We start from the raw sequence: 23,711 nt of genomic DNA, 5'->3' as shown, positions 1-23,711 counted from the left end.
CCTGAAAGATGGAAAGTAGGGAGCCTCAAGACATCTCTGGGGACCTCAGGCGCTTGAGGTATTCACCCAAACCCATATGTATCACAGGCAACCCCTGATGGCAACTGTATGACCTGGTGTTGCCTTAAAGGGCCAATGAAAGCTCAATCTGCAGATTCCCCATGAAATTTCAGCAAAGCAAACTGAAGAAAGCCTCTATGATCAATTGTTATTCTTGTGTTTATGCAAACAAGCCAAATTGAAACTAGACTTAATACAGTAAATGGGTTAGTCTTAATTTAGCCCTTTGATGAAAAATGAGGGTAATTTTAGGGGGAAAATTATGTTTCAATAGACTCTATAACACACAGTTGTAATTATCAGAATCTAATCTGGTTCTTGAATTTTTCTAATTTTCTTAAATGTTCTGGCTATAACCCTCTGAACTAATATTTTGTTTTTCTCCCACCCTTTAACTTGGAATTACTAAGTACTAAAATTTTTTTGCCATGGGACCATTGGTCACAATTCTTGTCATTCTATCTTTTGTCATTTGGTCACAATTCTTTGTCATTCTACCCAGTAATACTGAGATTTGTAACAGCTTGTCTCCACGACATTATAAGCCCTACTCTCGCTCTTAGAATACCACCTCTAGACACCATCACCACCCCCTTCTGTGCCAGACCTCATCATCTCTCTGAAAGAGAGCAAGAATCTCTTGGCTTTAAAGGAAAAATGTTACCCCTCGTTAGCAGGAAGCAGCTGAAGAAGAGACCCTGAACCCCCTTTCCCTGAAAGAATTCAAAGCCAAACTCTTTGAGGGGGAATGTAGGAGGCAGCTAGATGTCAGCAGAGCAAGGACGATAGGCCAGTACAGGAGGTCACCAGGATGGAAAGTCCCAGGGGCCCAGCAACACGCAAAACTGGGGTAACAAGAATCTTGCTCTTAAGGCAACCTTTCCTCCACTAGCATACTACTGGCCATTCAAGTTAAACCCTCTTAGTGGGGAATGAACAAAGAGGCCAGAGAATAGCCCCAGCAAGAGAATGTGTAACTTTTACCAACTGTACTAAAAACTGGTTTATGTTTTCATTGGACATGGAGATGAACTGCAACAGCACCACTAGTGTATTTTATGCCAGTCAAATTAAATTACCTGTAGGACAGTTTCTAATGCGTGGACTGTTTATTCCATGCTCCAGCACACAGTTCTAGGGCACCGTGCTCTCTAGGAAGATGATGATGTTTATGCTTCAGAAACCCCACACCATCCGGCCTTGACGAGAACTCTCCCTGGTACTTGACTGTAATAGTAACTTGCACCTTTTTAGCCTCACCGAATAAATATCGTTAACTCTACTTATAATTCCAGTCATGGTATCCTCCCAATTGTCTAATATTACCGATCTTAGAGAGGCATTTGTTGTTTTCATTTTTTGAATCTTTTTCATTATCATAGCTTGCTTTTGCATAGAATGTGGCCCTTGTGAATATCTGCTTTAAAGTGTGTTCCTAAACCCCTTACAAGACTTTCTAATGTTAAGTAAGATACATGCCCAATAGCAAATGATTACTTTCATATAAAACTAATCTTACGGAAATAGGATAGTTAAAACTAACAGTAGGGAATGATAGGAGAACTCTTGAGATTAAAATTTTAGCTTTCTTTATAGTTAACAGTCTTAATGTTTAACACTTTTTTTTTAGATTTCATTTTTTCATTTTTTTTATTAGAGAGAGAGAGAGAGAGAGAGAGAAGGGGGAGGAGCAGGAAGCATCAACTCCCATATGTGCCTTGACCAGGCAAACCCAGGGTTTTGAACCGGCAAACTCAGTGTTCCAGGTCGATGTTTTATCCACTGCGCCATATTTAACACTTTTTAAAAAAATTTTTATTTTATTTTTCTGAAGCTGGAAACGGGGAGAGACAGTCAGACAGACTCCCGCAAGCGCCCGACCGGGTATTCCACCCGGCACGCCCTCCAGGGGCAACGCTCTGCCTACCAGGGGGCGATGCTCTGCCTCTCCAGGGCGTTGCTCTGTCGCGACCAGAGCCACTCTAGCGCCTGGGGCAGAGGCCAAGGAGCCATCCCCAGCGCCCAGGCCATCTGTGCTCCAATGGAGCCTTGGCTGCGGGAGGGGAAGAGAGAGACAGAGAGGAAGGAGGGGGTGGGGGTGGAGAAGCAAATGGGCGCTTCTCCTGTGTGCCCTGGCTGGGAATCGAACCCAGGTCCCCCGCACACCAGGCCGACGCTCTACCACTGAGCCAACCAGCCAGGGCCATATTTAACACTTTTAAGTGTGAATTTTAATGGATGGGTTTAGGAACGAACACATGTAGAAAGTTGTTGTTGCCGGCAGTTACCCATTTGTTGTCGGGCGACTGCAGTCAATCAAAGAGGTGTCTGGGAAATGCCCACCTGGACCCTGACTACAAAAGGCTTGTGAGCAGTTAACCATTTGAATTCCAATCCCCTTACCCACCCCGTACTTTCCTTACAACAATGATGGCTTCAGAGCAGATGTTAAGGGGGATTTTAGGGTACATAACTTGCTGTCTTCACAGATTGCTGCCCCTCTGAATAAAAGAGCCTCTAAATAAAGTGGCAGGCAGCATGGATGCTGATATTTCTGGTTTCAAAATCACTCATAATCTCACCACTCAGAGTGATGACTATTAATATTTACTTTGGTACAGTAAAAATAAAATTAATCTAAAAACACGTAAATGTTAAAAAAAAAAATTCGTCCCTGGCTGGTTGGCTCAGTGGTAGAGCGTCAGCCTGGCGTGCGCAAGTCCCAGGTTCGATTCCTGATCAGGGCACACAGGAGAGGCGCCCATCTGCTTCTCCACCCCTCCCTCTCTCCTTCCTCTCTGTCTCTCTCTTCCCCTCCGGCAGCCGAGGCTCCATTGGAGCAAAAGATGGCCCGGGTGCTGGGGATGGCTCCTTGGCCTCTGCCCCAGGCACTAGAGTGGCTCTGGTCGTGACAGAGCGACGCCCGGATGGGCAGAGCATCGCCCCCTGGTGGGCGTGCCGGGTGGATCCCGGTCGGGCGCATGCGGGAGTCTGTCTGACTGCTTCCTCATTTCCGGCTTCAGAAAAATACAAAAAAAAAAAAAAAATTAAAAAAAAAATAAAAGCTCTGTACTGACTACACATTTATGTTAGGAAGAATTAAATTTCTAGTTAATTTTAGGCTACCATATTCTAGTTTTCAGCTACTCATAGTCAAACCAAATCCTAACTAATATACCATATTTTCCAATGTATAAGATGTTCCCATGTATAACACCTTAATTTGAGGTCCCAAAACTTGAAAAAGAGTGTATTACATAAAGTTATTAAACTCAAGTTTTATGCATCGTAAAATTCATACAACTTCTCATCACTGTCAATAACTCCCATCCATTAGCTTGTCCTCATCTGTGACTGATGACAAATCACTATCTTCATATATTGCCTCATCCTCAGTTCCATCTATGGCATTTGAAATGCCACAACCACTGTATAAGACGCACCCAGTAAGTAAGAAAAATATTGCAACTAATTTGTTTAGCATAATTTCAGTTCTGTTCATAAAACAATATATAGATTGGTATAGATATAGATGAATTTATATACATTTAATTCAGGGGTTAACTATAGAGGATGGGACTGAATGGCAGAATAACAGTCACATTTTGCATTTAACAATACTTTTTTAATGGCAAGCTTATGATTTATTTTCACTCTGTAGTTCGTTATAATTTTGGTTTTGTTCTAATATAAATTTAAACGAAAAAAAAGTTCATCTATTAATTTTCTTAACTCCTTTTATAAGTATCTATGGGAAGAAACCATAAATTGTAGTTAGTGAACAGCTCAATTATAGCTACGCTAAGTTTTTACTATTAACAATGTATTTGTTTTCCTAAAATATTTGATTTCTTTCCAATCCATTGTTTCATCATTCACCCTGATAAGTTTACAGTGTATATTATTGTTATATATAGATTATACATACAAACATAGAGTTATGGTTGTAACTATATAAAAACAAAACCCGGCCTGGCGTGCAGGAGTCCCAGGTTCGATTCCCGGCCAGGGCACACAGGAGAAGCGCCCATCTGCTTCTCCACCCCTCCCCCTCTCCTTCCTCTCTGTCACTCTCTTCCCCTCCTGCAGCCGAGGCTCCATTGGATCAAAGTTGGCCCGGACGCTGAGGATGGCTCTGTGGCCTCTGCCTCAGGCGCTAGAATGGCTCTGGATGCAACAGAGCGACGCCCCAGATGGGAAGAGCATCGCCCCCTGGTGGGCATGCCGGGTGGATCCCAGTCGGGTGCATGCAGGCTGTCTGACTGCCTCCCTGTTTCCAACTTCAAAAAAATACAAAAACAAAACAAAACAAAAAAACCCCAAACAGATTACTTTCCTAGATAATTTTTAAAAAACCATACAGTGGACATCAATTATTTCCTTGTTGTCTTCCTTTTTTTGGAAATGGCCCTTGCTGGTTCCAAGCTATTCTTGTCATTCTCACCCTCCAGAGTGGATTGGCATGTGATACAGTCTGGCCATAGCATTCCATCCACTGCGATACAATTATACCAGAGACGGGCACGTGGCCCTACTAGGGACAACTTTGTCACCACATCTGCAGGGAACTATTTTTCCCAACAAGTAGAAAGAATCTGCCTAAAAAGGAAGTCAAAAAGAACATGCAGAAAGAGTAGAGGCAATTTGGGGGGGATAATTTTATAGTCATTTAAGCCCCGGCATCTAGCTGTTCTGAGATTACTGTGGCACTTGTCAATTATGTGACCTAATACATTTACTGTTTTTAAAATTTTCCTTAAATTAGAATGACTTCGGTTTATATCATTAATCAATGTATTATTTTATTCAGCAAAATGTTTACCTCAATTGTTTCAAGGGTTTTTTTTAAAAAAAAATATGTATATACATAAAATTCCACTTGTTAGTTGGCCAACGGACCTAAAAATTGAGTTTATTAGAAATATAACCTCTTAGGTAGAACTATATGAAATTCCTTACATTCAATAAGTTTTGGCCCATGAGAGTGGCAATTTAGTAAGGATATTCAATTTAATACAAAGAAAAATTTCATTGTAGCTCATAATCAAAATACCAACACAATATTTATTTACTGGAGGAAACACAGACAATATGCAAAAGTATGATGATGAAACAAAGAAAATCATTCCAAAGCTGTAATCCAAAGATAAACACTATTATATTCTTGGTGTAGTCTCTCCTAAGAAATAAACTCGGTTTAGAAAATAATTTTATTGAACTAAAAGACTATTGTTATAAGTTTGTTATTCAGGGAATTCATTTAATTAAAAGTGATTCACTTTGCTTTCCAATAAACATGCTTTGTAAAATTAACTTACTTAAAAAAATCTGGCTTTAAGTTTTTTTTTAAAGGTTTATTTTATTAACTCATTTGCAAAAGCCTAATCCATCTAAACTGGAGGGACTTCGCTATATAATTCTCAACATATGTAAGTGTTTGATAATTCCATTATTTAGTACATAATCCCAATTCCAGAGTATTTAGATTAATTATATATCTGATTTAACAAATAATTATAAGGTAAGAATCCCATCATATCCAATTTGGTATACTATAAAAATACATTACAGAGACACGTAGTTCAGTTCTGGTCTACATTTTCTTTTAAATTTTAAACTGAGCCTGACCAGGCTGTGGTGCAGTGGATAAGGACTGGGACGCAGAGGACCTGTGTTTGAAACCCCCCTGGTCACTGTCTTGAGCATGGGCTCACCAGCTTTAGCGTGGGATCATAGACATGACCCCATGATGGCTGGCTTGAGGCCATGGTTGCTGGCTTGAGTAACGGCTCACTCGCTCTGTTGTAGTCCCCCGGTCAAGGCACATATGAGAGAGCAATCAATGAACAACTTAAGGTGCCGCAACGAAGAATTGATGCTTCTCAACTCTCTCCCTTTCTGTCTGTCTGTTCCTATCTGCCTCTCTCTCTGTCTCTCTCCCTGTCTCTGTCTCACACACACACACACACACACACACACACACACACACACACAATTAAACTGAATAATTTATTTGGTTTAGGTAATACATATTTGGTGATGTGTCAAAATGAAGGCAGGAGTAAAACTGGAAATTTCAGAAATGCTAGTGTGATATTGTTTTAATGATATCATTGCTTAAAATGGTTTGTTTTCATATAAAGCAACTCTGTTCAGTGCTGACTTCCAAATACATTGGGACTGTCTTTAGCACAGAATAGTCTGTGCCTAGTTGATTTGATAGAATTATATACACAAGGGAAGAAAAGAAAGATAGATGCTAAAATAGGAGGGCTACTTTAGACAGAAGTAGGGTTTTCAGGTTTTCAGAAGCAAGTCTTGCGAGGATATTTGGGAAGGCGCAGAAGCCCTGAAGCATCTAGCTAGCTGCAACTTTGGTGTGTTGAAGGCACAGCCCATCTGTGGCTCCTTGGATCAGAGGGGAAAGAAGGAGATAACATCTGAGAAGGAGGCAGTGTCCAGATTATTAACCACATTGTAGGCCAAAGTAAAAATGGGATTTTCCCCCTAAGTGCATGTTGCAAAAGTTTTACAACAATCACTCTGCCTGGTGTGAAGAACAGGTTGTGGTGAGCGTCAGAATAAAAGCAGAAAGAGCAGTTTATGAGGCAATTGGGTTGTCTTCAGAAGATTTCCTTAAATCAAGGTGTTCGAGAATCACAAAGTAGACGTTAACAGGGTCTCTAATCTGTTCTTTTAACTGTATTTAACCTGACCATTGTGAGCAAAGTTTCAGAGGACAAGGTTTTTATTTGGGGAAGACATTACAAAAACCAAAAATAAGTTACAGTAGTTTAAATTTAGAATATACAGAATATATAACTTGATAACCATTCTTTTATTATTTCTATATCAATGAAGAGGTATTTGGGGACAAAATTTACACATTAATATTTTTTGTACTGCATACCTCTAATGTCACCCACTGAGATTAATGTTTGAAGTATGTCTGTCTTTCCATGATTGACTTATCAAGATTCTAAACTATAGCGTGGTTTTTCTCATAATGTCTCTGAATATTATGATTTTTTTTTAAAAAAAGACTGTGACAGACATCTTTAACAAGCAAAAATATACCCCTTATTCCATTAAATTTACAACTAGGTTTTTTCATAAGCCATTGAAGGAATTCAAATTTGATTTAGAAAGGGGTTTGCTCTATTCATAATTGGCTTCCCTAGCAACCATTTTTTCTTTCAGTCTTCCTGTCCAGTTCTCAATTTCTTAATTAGTAAAAAGAGTAGGCCTTAATAATTAGACAGAAGGTTGGGTCTCCTTAGCAACTAAGAATTTCCTTGTTGCTAAAACTGGGAAATATACCAAAGAACTGTGGCTATTTCTTTTGTTCCATCTTGAAAAAAATAGTAACTTTAAACTTTACGTGTTGTTAAATTAAAACTCTCATCATCTGATAACTGTAATTTTCCATATTTTTTCCATGACAGTAGTGGGAACTAATGTCTCAGTCTCTTACCAATCAACCCAATGGCCATTCTGGCAGAAGAGTTTAGAAAATTAGAGTTGACATAAAGGAGGCCTTTGTTTTCATTTTAGTCAATTTATTTTGTTAATATGGAAAAAGTAATTATACTAACTATAAATTCTTTCCATTTGGAGAAAGAAACTAAGAGAACCCACCAGGCTTACCCCTGTTTCTTCCGCTCTCTAAGTAGCTAGCCCCTTGCTTTGTTTGTGTTTCAATAGCAGCCTTATATGTACGTCTTAACCAGAACTGTTTTCCTTAGGGAATATCATGGAATTTCTTGCAATGAGATATAATCTATATTAAAGAAATTAAATCACAAAATTAACTCTTAGGCCTTTTATAATACTTTCATTTCAATGTAATGAACTACTTTAGTGATTTAGTATATGAAATAGTAACAAAGTCACAGAGGGGCCATCGCTTCTGTATGTTTGGATTGCTGTACCCAATGCAATAGCATGTCCCATATAATAAATGGCCATGCCGAAATGGAAACTGAACTTGTTTCAAGAGAATCATACCTGTTAATGTTTAGGGGAAAGGCCAATGAATTGTTTTTAGGGCTCAGAATCTTGAAACAACCCTCGCATCTGAAAGAGGAGAAAAAAAATCACTGATGTCTTGGCTGACATTTGTGATGAGCAGAAAAATGAATACATCCGCTCAGTAATTGATGTGACTTAGTGAAAATATCAATACATTCACATCATTCTGTTGCTGTATCTCAATCAACAGTGGACGAAGGGGTGTCTACTTTTATTTATCAGGCCTCCAAAACACAATAATACATTTATTTATCCATTTCACAGGACTGAGTGCAGAATATGAGATACAGATGAGGAAATGGGGGGGATATATATGAAGGTGAATGAGCTGTGGTTCTAATTTCAAGTTGATTCTGGTCTAGAGAAGAAATATATATATATATATACACACACACACACACACACACACTTAAATAATTATGATGTAATGCAGACAGTTAAAGTTTCAGAGGGAAAAACAGCTAAATGTGATTGCTGTACAGAGAAGCACATTTATGAGAAAAGCTGCCAATTTTATTTGACTATGACTGGCATGAGAGAATGTTAATGTATAGAAATGAGCTTGAAGTCCTTGAAAATTAGGTTCTTTCTTTTCCTTATTTTAGTCCCCCTTTTCTTTTTCTTTTCTTTTTTTCTTTTCCCTCTTTCCTTGCTGTTTTCCTTTCTCCACATGAACATATGTTCAATAAGTCCTCAGCACCCTGCTGGTACCATAATGAAAAGAATACACACTGTTCTCACTAGATTATAACCTCTCCAAACTTCCTTGACAATGTAATACAAGACATCCTTCTCTATTTAAAAATAAATAGATTTAAAATACATATTAGGTTGGTATATATTGGAGATTTGGGACTGAGGAAATTAAGAGAACAGTGAGGTGAAGCTAGAATGGAAAAGAAAATTAAGATTAAGAGGAGAAAATTAGGGTGGTCAGTATACCAAGGTTAGCCTTTTATTATCAGAAAATTAAGATCTATCATAAAAGAAATGAAACTGTTCCAGAGAGATTTTGGCTGCCCTGAGTCAATGAGAATAGATTTGGTAACTATAAAAAAAAACTGAGGAACCAAGTGGAAAGAGAAAGCATTTCCCCTTGATTCACTCAGCACACGACCCAGAAATTGCGGGGTCTTGATGACTCCAGATATATGCATAAATGGCAGGACAGTTTTGTTCTACTGATGGCTGTGACAAGTAGTGTGCAGAAGAGAGGGAGCCCGAACTGGGGTATAAGACAGCCGAGATGCCGCATTGCTTTAGCTAACACGCTGGTGAGACTGTCCCAGAAAACAAGGCAGGGGCGTGGGAAAAGGGTGCCACAGTCATAATATTATAGGGTGAGGACTAAGAAAGCAGTAAGGCCATGCATATAAATGGTAACCACAGTAAAACATGTTAAGTACAATGTAGACATGTAACCCAGTACAGATGTTTCATATAAGCTGAGTCATCCCTTATAAGCTGAGCTAAGGGTGATGGGAAATAGGAAGAGGAAGGGCTTTCCAAGAACAGGGCCACATATGATAAAATATGTGAACTAAGAAACGATACGGTATGTTTGAGGAAATTACTAATGATTCACAGTTGAAAGAATATAAACTAAGAGGTAGAGAAGGAGGGAAATAAGGTGAAAGTTATGTTATGAGGAGGAACCAGTCACACAGAATTTGAATTTCTCTATTCATCAGCATGAATTTGTCCTCTAGGTACAGGAAAGCCACTGAAGGATTTCAAACAAAGATGGGAACTTAGAAATGAGAGATACAGCCTGACCTGTAGTGGCACAGTGGAGAGAATGTTGGTCTGGGATGCTGAGGTCCCAGGTTCAAACCCCAAGGTCACTGGCTGGAGTGCAGGCTTATCTAGCTTGAACTCAGGCTCACTCGCTTGAGCGTGGGGTCTCTGGCTTGAGCTTGGGATCATCAATAAGATCCCAAGGTCGTTGGTTTGAGCCCAAGATCACTGGCTTGGGCAAGGGGTCACTGTCTCAGCTGGAGCCCCCCAGTCAAGGCACATATGAGATGCAATCAATTAATAACTAAAGTGCCACAACAAAGAATTGATGCTTCTCATCTCTCTCCTTCCTGTCTCTCTCTCCTTTTCTTCCTCCCTCCCTCTCTTCCCCTCCCCTTTCATAAAAGAGAGAGAGAGAGAGAGAGAGAAAGAGAGAGAAAGTTTTATATTAAAAAACAACCAATAAATGGTGGTAAAATGATCTATATGCAAAAAAAAAATGAACTTTGGACCATACATCCCACTTTATGTAAAAATTAACTCAAAATAGATCATAGATCTAGATGTGAAGATAAAACTATAACAGTTCTAGAGAATAGTAGAAGGGAACATCTTTGTGACTTTGGGTTAGGTATAGAGTTTTCAGATACCACACCAACCAATAAGAACAATTCATAAAAGAAAAATATCTACAAATAACATTTCTGACAAAAGATTATATACAGAAAATATATTTTAAATACTTTTAAGAAAAAAATCCTAATAAAAGAAAATGGACAAAAATTTGAAGACACATTTCATTAAAGAAGAAATATGGATAGTAAATAAGCATATAAAAAGATGATGAAAATCAAGTTATTAGGGAAATGCAAATTAAAATAACAATGGTATCAATATAAACTAACTGGAATGGTTAACATATTTTTAAAATGACAATATCAAGTATAAAAGATTCAGAGCCAATAAAACTCTCATAATTATTAATGGGAATGAAAAATTGCACATTCAGTTTATAAAACAGTCTGGCAGTTTATTATGAAATTAAACATACATTTACCATAGGATCCAGATATTCAACACCTAGGTATTTACCCAAGATATATGTAAATATATGTTTATGCAAAAACCTAATATGAATGTTCATAGTTTTATTAATCATCCAAATTAAAAACCCTAGTGTCGTTCAGCCACTGAACACAGAACCAAACTACGGTGCATCCATATAAAGGAACACTCCTCAACATAACTGCAAACATGCATGAACCTCAAAAGGTGCACTTTTGTAAAGAGAAGGAAACTACAGTCATAAGGCTACTTATTGTATAATTCCATATTATAGAACATTCTGCAATATAGCTCTTCCTTAAAGAAAGAAACATTTCAATTAAAAAGCGTAGAAAGAGGTAAATAGAATATTCACCATTAGATTATAATAGTAAGAATTGTTACAGGCAAGATCTATCATGAATAATAAAATTAGTGGGGAAAATTAGAGGAGAAACAGGATATTTTCATAGACTCCTCCAAAATATATATTAAATAAAAAAGAGAAAAATTAACTTTATAATGACATAATCTAGAAGATACCACTTTATCCCAGAGATCCATGTTAATATCCCCAGGAATAAGGCTTGTGGACAACATGTTCTCCCTGAGAAATGTACTGAGAATATTACCTTTTGTGATACTCCTGCCCAAAATGCATAACCTCAAATCAGATCATGAAAAGCAACAGACACACTCCAAAAGAGAAACATTCTAAAAAATAACTGGTTAGTATTCTTGAAAAGTGTCGCCCTGGCAGGTTGGCTCAGTGGTAGAGCGTCGGCCTGGTGTGCGGAAGTCCTGGGTTCGATTCCCGGCCAGGGCACACAGGAGAGGCGCCCATCTGCTTCTCCACCCCTCCCTCTCTCCTTCCTCTCTGTCTCTCTCTTCCCCTCCTGCAGCCGAGACTCCATTGGAGCAAAAGATGGCCCAGGCGCTGGGGATGGCTCCTTGGCCTCTGCCCCAGGCGCTAGAGTGGCTCTGGTTGTGACAGAGTGATGCCCCAGATGGGCAGAGCATTGCCCCCTGGTGGGCATGCCGGGTGGATCCCGGTTGGGCACATGCGGGAGTCTGTCTGACTGCCTCCCGGTTTCCAGCTTCAGAAAAATACAAAAAAAAAAAAAAAAAAAAGAAAAGTGTCAAGGTTATGAAAGACAAGGAAAGACAAGAATTTTCACAGATTGGAAGATACTAAGATGATAACTAAATATAATGTGAAATCCTAGATAGGACTGTGGAAGAGAAAAAAGACAATGAAAAGTTGATAAAATCTGAATAGAAGTCAATAACTTAGTAAATAGTATTGCAATGATGTTTAGCTCTTGGCTTTGATAATAGTCCTGTGGTTATGTAAAATACTAACATCAAAGAAGAATGAGTGACGTTTATATGGGAACTATATTATTTTCGTGTAAGAACAAAATTATATCAAAATAGAAATTTAAGTACAGTCACAGTGACATATTCTAACAACAAAAAAAGCATTAAATATTAATTAGCCAGTTAAATATTAATTGGCTCAGGGGTAGAGCGTCGGCCTGGCATGCAGGAGTCCTGGGTTCGATTCCCGGCCAGGGCACACAGGAGAAGCGCCCATCTGCTTCTCCACCCCTCCCCCTCTCCTTCCTCTCTGTCTCTCTCTTCCCCTCCTGCAGGCAAGGCTCCATTGGAGCAAAGTTGACCCGGGAGCTGAGGATGGCTCCATGGCCTCTGCCTCAGGCGCCAGAATGGCTCTGGTTGCAACAGAGCAACACCCCAGATGGGCAGAGCATTGCCCCCTGGTGGGCATGCCAGGTGGATCCTGGTCAGGAGCATGGAGGAGTCTGTCTGACTGCCTCCTTGTTTCCAACTTCAGAAAAAAAAAATTATGGGATAAATAAGGAGCTTGCTATATTTACATTTATTAATTTTATGAATTTTTTAAATTAGACATCATATATACAGGAGCGAGGAGGCATAATAATTTTTAGCTATTGAAACTTCTGGTCTTTAGCCAAAACTAGATGAGACCATCAGGATCCTGGATTAAAGTTTCTGAATAATGGCTAAATGATTGCTTTACCTTGCAGCCTAGTAGAATGGTTCTCATTCTGAGTGCATGAATGCAGTCATGTCTATAATATAAGATTATCTATTGTTCTTCTCAAATTCAGAGCCATCAAACTTGTTACCAGAATGAATTCTGTCCTGAGCAATTTGGAAGGAATATATATTTTTTGGAAAATAAGATTTCACCATCTAGATGGCTCTATTCAGTTTTATTTAGAGGTATTAAAAGGCAATATTATGCAGGCAAAAAATTGTACTTATATTCCCTTTTCTCTTCTAGTTTTTACAGTTTACAGTGTTATCTTCACACTGAGTAACTCGTTACTAGAATGTTTTAACCTGCTACTCCTTATTACACTCTACCCAATAATTATCAGGCTGGTGTAGGGAAGAGAGAACCATAGGAATAAGATAGTAAGAAGTAAATCTAAGGAGGTGATTAAAGTGAATAACCTTGAGAAAATCCAGGTACTTACACACTGAAGGGCAAGAATAAATTCTTCCTGACTACAGGAGTATGTTCCCTCTTGCAAAGAATAAAGCGTACTCTGGCAGAAAGAAAATAACCTGGTGATCCCAATTAGCCCCAGTGTTACTCGGACAGAGTCTGATACACACGGCCGTTTGTTACTGTCACTCTTAATTCATTTTCATTTATCAATATGTATACATTATAATTCCCAATGGCAAATGCTTTGTCATAGTTATCCTGAGAATCTATTGAGGTTCCAGGCATTGGACAAGAACAATTCACTACAATTTTCAGTAACACGAAACAGTCAATACTGAGGATATTAGGAACAGAGAAAATATACCAGAGCATGAGTTCTTCTCTTCTTGCTGCCTCTCCTCTTTCCTGTTCCCTGGGATTGAATCTCTCCTCGGTTTCATGCTATCACTCTTTCCCACATTTATCAATAGTGCTTTTTGGGGCAGTGCCTTCTGTCATGACTTCCAGGTTCTCCTGTGTACTCAGTGATGCCCACAATCTTTCTAACCTTTCCTGATCAGTTTTCCTTCACCTTTTAATCAGAAGCTATCCCCAACCATTTACTCATCATCTGAGGAAACGATCTTGCCTCTGACATCACTGGTGAAAAGGAAAGCCGGTAACTCCAGAGGCAGCTAGGCCTTCTAGGAACCAACAGCCTCTTCATATCCTAGTCATCTATGTAACCCAGTTAGGATCAGCTTGGTACATTCTCTTACAGCTCCTCAAGGATGGAGAATAGGAAGGGACACAGAAGAAAATTAGTGTAAGTTTTGAGATACTTTTGTCATTTAGCATGAATACAATCTAGAACTCCAGAGAATGATGAACAATAGAACCAGAGGAGGTAGATACAGGAGCCTAATTAAGAAAAGCAGACATTTTAGCTTTTTTATTTGCTACCAAATACCTAAAAGAGCCTGGCACAGAGTAGGTAGGAACATTAAAAGTATTAATGAATTAATGAGTAAATTAATTAAAGAATGCTAAGCATGACCGGTGGTGGCGCAGTGAAGAGTGTTGACCTGGGATGCTGAGGTCCCAGGTTTGAAAACCTAAGGTTTCCAGCTTGAGCGTGGGTTTACCAGCCTGAGTATGGGGTCACTGGCTTGAGCATGAAATCATTGACATGATCCCATGGACTCTGACTTGAGCCCAAAGGTCACTGGCTTGAGCCCAAAATCACTGGCTTGAGCAAGGGGTCACTGGCTCCCTTGCTTAAGCCCCCTGGGATCAAGGCACATATGAGAAGCAATCAATGAACAACTAAAGTGCTGCAACTATGAGTTGATGTTTCTCATCTCTCTCCCCTTCTCCCTCTTGCAAAAAAGAGAGAGAGAGAGAGAGAGAGAGAGAGAGAGAGAATGCTAAGCATTTTGGATTTAAGTAAGAAATCAACACAATCTAATTTGCTTTTTTGAACCTATTAGTCTGATCACAGTGTACACATGCCTCATGCACTCATATAGTTCATGCAGTCTGGCCTCCATCCTGTACAGTAATGGGCTGTCCCCTCCCAATTGCATCAAAAAATAGATGATTCTCAATCCTTATCTTACTTGACATCTCAGGTCATTTTATCGTATGGAACTCTCCCTCATGCTTGGAAACCTGCTCTTCCTCTTTCAGGTTGGGCCTTGTCTTCTGTCTGCCTGTTGAGGGAGGTTCTCCTCACCTTCTGGGTAATCCCATCTACCCTATGGCTTCAGCCACCCAGCAGTACTCATCCATGAGGATTCCGTAATTTGTGCTGCAGTCCAGACGTCCCCCAGGCTCCACAGGCTTCCTGGAAGTCTTTAAATGTCCCCAGCACCTTAAAGGTATCATGTCCAATTCAGAATTCATTATTTCCCCTCCAAGTCTGTAATTTCTCCAATTTTCCTACTTATGTAAACCAGAAACGTGGAAGTCATTTGAAACTATCCCTGCATATAGTCACTAAAGTCTCTTAATACAACCTAAAATATCTCTTAAATATACTCCCTTCTTTTTTTTTTTATCTTAATCTGTTTTCTCAATAATATTTTTCACTTGGACTACTACGCTAGCTTCATACTGCTTTTTCCTGATGCTAGGTTGGTTTGTTTTTTCTTTCAGCCTGTAACCTGAGCTGTCACGGCTTTGCTTCAGCTGTTCTGGATGCTCTCCTAACATGCCGACTTCCTTCTGTGCACAGGGTTTGGAACTTCCTGTTTCCCCTTCCTGGAATACTCTCCGAGCAAAGCTTGGCACGGCTTGCTCCTTCACTTTAGAGGCTTTTTCCCCCTCTTCACCGAAGATGATATTTATAGAACAGGTGGGCAAAAGTAAGTTTACAGTTGCAATACAAATAAATAATACAGGAATACACTCTGTTTCACGAACTCACAACTGTTTTGTGCACCCCGTATTTAGATTTCTTTTCTTCCCCAGTAGGTAGAAGTTCTTTTTCACTATTAATTACAAGTGACTAGAAGAGTGGACACCCAAACAAACATTCACTAAATGAATAAATGGATAAATTCATGAATAATTGTATCCAAAACAGCACATGCCACAGCATACTGGGAAATACCAGCCCTCAAGACATTCCCAGTGGACTGTCTGCAACAAATGAGTTTCCCAAGCACACTAAGGCCTTTCTTGTATCTCTAGGTTTTAATCAGCAATTGTATCTAAGACCTCGGAGTGCTCAGTAAATGTTACTTGGAAAACAAAACAAAACAAAACTCTTAACCTACCTTAGTTAGCAGGGTAGCTGAATTCCAGAAAAAAAACAAAACAAACCCAATCATCTAGTTTCTTTCTTTGGAACCAGTTTTGCAGAATACTTTACCCCCTGTGATGTATATTCTATATGCCAAACCTTGATTTTGCTTACAAGAAAAGTTTACCTATCCTTTTCTATTTTATAGGTTGTTAGACTAAAAACTTTACTGAAGACACGTTTTGTTTCTTCCTGAACCACTCCATCATATTCTTAGATCATTGATATGAACTTGACTTTAAGTTGGAGGTAGCGTGATGAGTTATCACTGGCACAAATGTCCCTCACTAACATCTCGATTCTCTTCTTTTGGCAAAGGAATGAAATACAAAAATATTAGAGCTGGATTTGATCTTTATTGTTTTCCAGCCAATTTACACTTTTCAATCCTTTATACAGAGGAAAAAAATTGAGGCCTAAGGATGCTGAGAGACTTGTTCAAGTTGTGCCTTGTAGCAGGATATGACAACCAGGTTGAGTGGCAGATGTCATATTGGTGGGAGAATGTATTACTTGACAAATAAAATGCAATTTTGGGAACAGAACTGCATTAAATGCAATTCTTGTGCATTTAATGTAAAACGTATTTCGATGGCTTGAGTTGACTCTCTGACTTTAATTCCATGTGGCATCAAAACTGTTTGCAAGAGACCCACAAATTCTTGGAGTGTTCTAAAAGGTTTTGAGCAGGCCTGGCACTTTCTGTTATGCTTTCTGTATCATCCCATGGAGTCGTCTTTAGGAATGTCCTATGGTGAGATGACGTTATGTTTGGGACTTTGTTTGCTATACTGATTGGCTCCTATTCCTTCTTACTGGATTTATTATTTACTGAAGTCAGTATAGCTAAATTTCGTGGTGACCTACTATGCTGTTATATAGGTACTTCATTACCTCTTCTGGTTCTTCCATCAACATTTCAAACTGTATGGCCCAATCTTCTAGAGTGTGATGTCTAAACTATATCTCTTCATAATTTAACCACAATTCTTATATTTTTATAGAAGGTTAGCATTTTCTCTTTTGGATATGTAGTTCATGAGACTGTTGTATACACTAGCTGTTACAAATTGGTACTATCCATGTTATTAATGGCTATTCTCTAACTGATGGTTTCTATTTTTCTTGGAAAAAAAAGTATGTGTTAAGCATAAAGTTTAGCTAGATTAATATCTTTTTATAGCAGTTATATATTAACAGGTTAATGAAATTGTGATATGTATCAAATAAATAGGTTTAACTTTTATTAGGTACGCTTTGTGTGTGTGTGTGATCAATTCTTTGTTGCAACTCTTTAGTTGTTCAATGATTGCTTTCTCATATGTGCCTTTACTGGGGGGCTACAGCAGACCAAGTGACTCCTTGCTCAAGCCAGTGACCTTGGGCTTCAAGCCAGTGACCTCTGGGCTAAAGCCAGCGACCATAGGGTCATGTCTATGATCCCATGCTCAAGCCAGCGACCCTGCGCTTAAGCTAGTGAGCCCACACTCAAGCCAGCAACCTCGCGGTTTTGAACCTGGATCTTCTGCATCCCAGTCAGACACTCTATCCACTATGCCACTGTCTGGTCAGGCTAGCTATGCTTTTTATATAATATAGTTTTTAATCATTTAACTTTTAGTTTTAAAATAAAAATAGTTATATGCTCAAATATGAAAGAGTAGAAGTTTTCTTAAGAACATTGCAATATATATCTCTCAGAGATAAAACCTATACTATAAGATAAAAAGTATGCATGTTAAGAACTTTTAAAAGGATCTGATGAAAATTTTGACCTATAATTTTGCATTAGTTTAGACTGAGAGTCTGTGCATTTATTTCTCAGAACCCCAGGATACTCTCTACTAACATGACTGCATAAACCTATATTATATGTTTTTTTTTTTGTGAGTATTATCTTCTATGCAATATGGTAGTCCTTAGGGAGAATTAATTGCTAGCTATCTATTAGCTACTTAAAGGAAATCTTGGTATAATTACCATGTATTTAGGGAATGAAACATTCATTTATTTATTGCCTTTCTCCTGACAGTCCCATGGAACTGGAGTCAAGGCGATAACAGTATAAATTTGCCCACTTATCTGTGTGGGAACCACTCCTTTCACGATCTCCGGCACCCACCCAGTATCCCTACAACACCCTTACATGGGGCTCACTCTTACAAATCAAAACTATAATGGTAATTGCTACTAAAAAGCATTTTGAATTTATCCTTTCTTTTCTTTTTCCCTCTACTTTTGTCCCCTTTTCTTTTCCTTTTTTTTTTCCTGAAGTGAGAAGCAGGAAGGCAGAGAGACAGATTCCTGCATATGCCTGACTGGATCCACCCAGCATGCCCACTAAGGGGCAATGCTCTGCCCATCTGGGGCGTTGCTCTGCTACAACTAGAGCCATTCTAGGGTCTGAGGCAGAGATCATAGAGCCATCTTCAGTGCCCGGGCCAACTTTGCTCCAATGGAGTCTTGGCTGCGGGAGGGGAAGAGAGAGACAGAGAGGAAGAAGAGGGGGAGGGGTGGAGAAGCCAATGGATGCCTCTCCTGTGTGTCCTGGCCAGGAATTGAACCTGGGACTTCCATACACCGGGCCAATGCTCTACGGGTGAGCCAGCCGGCCAGGACCTCTTTTTCTTAAAATGGATCAAGGACCTTGACGTTGGGATCATATAAACTTGGCTATGTTGAGGTCACTGGCCTTGTTTTGAGACAGGATTGTTAGAGATGTAAAGTAATAATTGTGTCAGTGTTGGGATGTCTACGTAAAATAAACTGAGTATTTCAAACTTACTGACAAGTGCCACAGACTACCTTACTAATCTTATTCAGTTGATTTAGAATAAATATGTGTAATTCCTACTACTTCATACGATTATAAATCTTTTTCCTTTTCGTATACTTTCAAGTTTTTATAACATGTAAATAAAACACATAGGAATTATAAAAAAAATCACACAGTGTGATTTATCAAAAGGAGAAAATAAATTTCTGGTACTTTTCGACTTTGAATTTATTGTTGGACACTTCTTTCCAAATATTTCATGCATAAATATGCATAAGAGGATTTCAACATCATACTTAAATTGTTATTTTAAGTGCTTTGCAAAGATTCATAACCCAATTTTAAATTTATCTTTTTCCTTCCAGAGAGATATAAAACAAAAGGGGTAACTTGAAATACTCATGCTAAAATAATAACAAGGAAGTCAGAAACTATAAAAGAAGAGAGTAATATATTATTTCCTCTCTTTTAGATTATAATCTTTGCTAGGTATTGTGGCATAGCTAAATCTTTCTAATTTAACATTTTAGAGATAATTTACTTTATTCACCTAAACAACTCCTTATTTAAAGATGAAACATATTTTAAAAAGTAATATCAGATTATTAACGTAATTCAGATAAGCTAATTAAAGGGTAAAACTATGACTTATTCACTGTGATATAGCAAAAACAAACAACAATAAACAAACAAAATCCTCATGGGTTTTAGAGTCAGACAGACAGTTTGAACACCTGCCATGCTACTGACTTGAGTTATGGCTCCTTATAAAGGTTGATTACTGTCTGAGATTCAATGGATATTGATACCAGAAGAGCTGCCGTGAGAATGAAATGGCAAACCATATGTGTAAAGTGACTGGAAAACAGCACCAATAATGGGCTACTATTTAATGTGGCTTACTGTGAGCCAAACTATGCTTTATATATTTACAAATATAATCCTGACAGCATTCCTATGGAACAGAAGTCACTTTGGCCCTACTGTACAGATGGGGAAGTAAAGGATAGAGGTGTTAAGTAATTTCCCTAAACCTATACAAGGTAAGTGATGAGAGCAGCATTCTAACTGAGGTCTATCTGTTTGGTTAGCTATTGCTATGTCATAAATTACTCAAAACTCTGTGGCTTAAAACAACCACCATTTTATTATCTCTCATGATATAATAGAATGACTGCACTGAGTAGGGTGACTCTTTGCTCCACAAGGTATCCATTGCAGCTGCATGGTGGTGGTTGGGGTAAGGTGTGCCATGCCTGAGACGGTTCATCACTAGGCTGGCATTCAGTGCTGTCTTCTGGGAGCTCAGATAGAGCTACCAAGTGGAGGGCCTCAGTTCTCCATCTCTCTGCAGTATTGGCTGTACCCTCACCATAAGAATTGGTTTTGCTTTGGATGCTGGGTTACAGGAAGGAATTCTGAAAGAGGACAAGCCCCAGTGTGCGCACATGTAAGATGTTCTCAGTTGTACCACACTTTTTGATGTCTCATTGGCCAAGGCTAGTCACATGGACAAGCCCAGAGTCAATGTGGGGAAGAACAACACAAGGGCATGAATACTGGAAGGCCCCATTGAAGCCACTAAAGTGACAGCTTACTGCAACAGCTGTCCTCAAATGCATTCTTTTGAGTCTTCCAGACTATCACGGCTGTCAGTAATCCTCTGCTCCCCTTGGATGCATGTTGGCCAATGCCTTGTGAAGAGAACTTGAGTTTCAGACATGTAATTAATTAATTATATATTTAGTAAATTTTTATGCTTTTCTGCTTCCAAATATGACACAAAATTTTAGTTTTACACAAATGAAATTAAATGCCTCTCAAATGTTTAAATTGTTTTTATAGTGTCATTTTGTATTGAGTTTTATATGTTATAATTCATTAGTGAATAAAGTAAGAAGAAATATAGTTAGGGTTTATTTCCTATTATTAGACAAATAAAAGTAAATATATAGCAATCTAGTTCTTAGAAATATGATTAATTATAGATTTTTAAGAGACTTCAAAAGAATAGCTTTCATTCCACTATTTCTATTAAAAACAAGAATTATATTTCAAAAATTATAATTCTATCTTCAATTTATATAAATTAAAATAATTTAGTCCTAATGGCATTTATATATAGATGGGTTCCACACAGAACTTATTGTTTAAAAGCTTTACTACAGATAAAACATTCCATGTTTGTGATGCAATTTATTTCCAAACAGAAGTATTTTACCTTAATGATCCAAAATATTAAACTGTTTCTTTTACTAATACAGAAATTTAGGCAGCTTTCAAAACAGTAAATAGCTTATAGGAATTGAAAAAGAAATATATAACTCATTATGCTTGATTAATTACTTCAAGTTAAATGATTTACAGGTAATAAATACCATTTCAAAGCTCTTTGGTGACCAATGCAAACTCTGATAATGTCATAGTCCAATTAATATCAAGACTCTAAGGGGTGATATCAGAAGATGATATCTGAACTAAATGATCCCATTAATGGCTATAGTACTACTACTAAGTTTTGTTTTTGTTTTTAAATAAAAGAACTGAAATAAATAGATAAAAGTAGTATTGAAGGAAATCAGTACTTACTTTTTGTGACAACACCTTCTAGTCGAATGATATTTGGGTGGTCAAACTGACCCATGATACTAGCTTCTCTTAGGAAATCTCTTCTCTGCCGATCCATGTGGCCACCTTTCAAAGTTTTGATGGCAACTGGGATCTCCCTTTTCCCTGGTGTCTTCAAACGTCCACTACAGACTTCTCCAAATTCTCCTTAAAATATGAACAAAAGTAGTTATTTGTTTAAGGAGAATACTTATATTCCAGGAAAAGTGAGTTGTCAGACAGTACCAACGTTTTTTTTTTTTAACATAGTAACTCTCAAGTGTGTCTTTTCCACATGGATTTTTCTTTCCTAAAAACTAAATTTGTGATAACAATATGCTTGATCAACCTCGTTTATAATGAATAGCAGAACACATTTTTGTATGTTGTACCAGAGGCACTACCACTGACATATATCCCTGATCTGCTGAGAAATTAAGAATAGTTGAATGGGTGATGTTAATGTAATTCTATGGAAAAGCAATCGTATAACTTTTCTTGTTATTCTCAATACTGATACATGGGTTCCTGTTCTCAATACTGACATGTGGGTTAAATGCCTATTCTATTCGGGGAATTCTTCAGGCATACACAGTTGAATCAATCTCCTGGGCCATGTGCCTGGGCTTCACTGCCATTAGAAATCAATGCTAGGGTCAATTTGTATATGAACTTATTGAAAAAGCCACACTACAACCTCAACTCTCATAAGTAATTACACAGGGTAAATTATAAGTCACATGTTTGGAATACAAAAACAGTAAATTCAGCAATGGATCCCTTGGACACATTAAATAATGGCCAAATACTTACCATGAGTTTACCACACATATATCAAATATAGCACATACATGTTCTCAGGAGTTTACAGTCTAGTAGGAGAGTTTGATAAACACAGATGAAACCACTTAAGAATGTGAGACCCAAGCCCTGCCGATGCTGCATTAAATAGGTAAGAACGGTGAGAGCTCAAAAACCTCCCAGAGGAGGTGGAAATCTTTCTGGACCTTGAATGATGGGAAAGATTTGGGTATTCAAGAAAAGCAGCAAAAATGCAGACAGGGGTTTATGGAGGGAAGTGAAGACAAAGATTCAAAGATCAGAAGTAGCAAAAAAGATGAGGATTTGGGCAGTAGGCTCTCTCAGTGCAACACAGCCAATTCCACAAAGCTTGAAACTCAATGCTTTGAAAATAGGTAGAATATTTCCTATATATGGACCATACTTGTTTCTTTGAACAATTAATGATTTTTTTGTTGAAAACTGAATGTTTTGGATAAATTGAAATTCTGACGGACACTTGGGCTATTTCCAGATCTTCGCTACTGTGAACAATGCTGCCATAAACATGGGGGTGCAATTCTCCTGTTGGAACAGGGCTATGGTGTTCTTGGGGTATATTCCTGTAACCCCCACATTCTTGTCCATGTCTCTGAGTCTCATTTTTATGTCCCACCTATATATGGAATCATATAGTTCTTAGTTTTTTCTGATTTACTTATTTCGCTCAGTATAATGTTATCAAGGTCCATCCATGTTGTTGTAAATGATCCGACGTCATCATTTCTTATGGCTGAGTTAGTATTCCATAGTATATATGTACCAAAGCTTTTTAATCCACTTGTCCACTGACGGACACTTGGGCTGTTTCCAGATCTTCACTATTGTGAACAATGCTGCCATAAATATGGGGGTGCATTTCTTCTTTTGAAACAGTGCTATGGTGTTCTTGGGGTATATTCCTAACAGTAGTATAGCTAGGTCAAAAGGCAGTTTGATTTTTAATTTCTTGAGGAATCTCCATACTGTTTTCCACAGTGGCTGCACCAGTCTGCATTCCCACCAACAGTGCAGGAAGGTTCCCTTTTCTCCACATCCTTGCCAGCACTTATTCTGTGTTGTTTTGTTGATGAGCACCATTCTGACTGGTGTGAGGTGATAGCTCATTGTGGTTTTAATTTGCATTTCTCTAATGATTAGTGATGTTGAGCATTTTTTCATATGCCTATTGGCCATCTGTATGTCCTCTTTGGAAAAGTATCTATTCATTTTTTTGCCCATTTTTTGATTGGACTGTTTATCTTCCTGGTGTTGAGTTTTACAAGTTCTTTATAAATTTTGGTTATTAACCCCTTATCAGACGTATTGTCAAATATGTTCTCCCATTGTGT

The 23,711-nt window shown here is 38.3% G+C and overlaps 1 protein-coding gene across 2 annotated transcripts in view; it reads right to left on the bottom strand.

The window, feature by feature from the left end:
* Positions 1 to 23,711, bottom strand: part of EPHA6 (EPH receptor A6) — a 903,626-nt gene that overhangs the window by 235,852 nt on the left and 644,063 nt on the right. For both annotated transcript variants that reach the window (XM_066240843.1, XM_066240844.1), the window contains one exon: positions 21,523 to 21,708. In XM_066240843.1, coding sequence (XP_066096940.1) covers positions 21,523 to 21,708 — 186 coding nt within the window. The remainder of the gene's footprint in view (positions 1 to 21,522; positions 21,709 to 23,711) is intronic.

This window comes from Saccopteryx bilineata, chromosome 8 (genome assembly GCF_036850765.1).
Source record: "Saccopteryx bilineata isolate mSacBil1 chromosome 8, mSacBil1_pri_phased_curated, whole genome shotgun sequence".
Taxonomy (NCBI): Eukaryota; Metazoa; Chordata; class Mammalia; order Chiroptera; family Emballonuridae; genus Saccopteryx; species Saccopteryx bilineata.
This window is presented reverse-complemented; position numbering and strand designations above follow the sequence as displayed.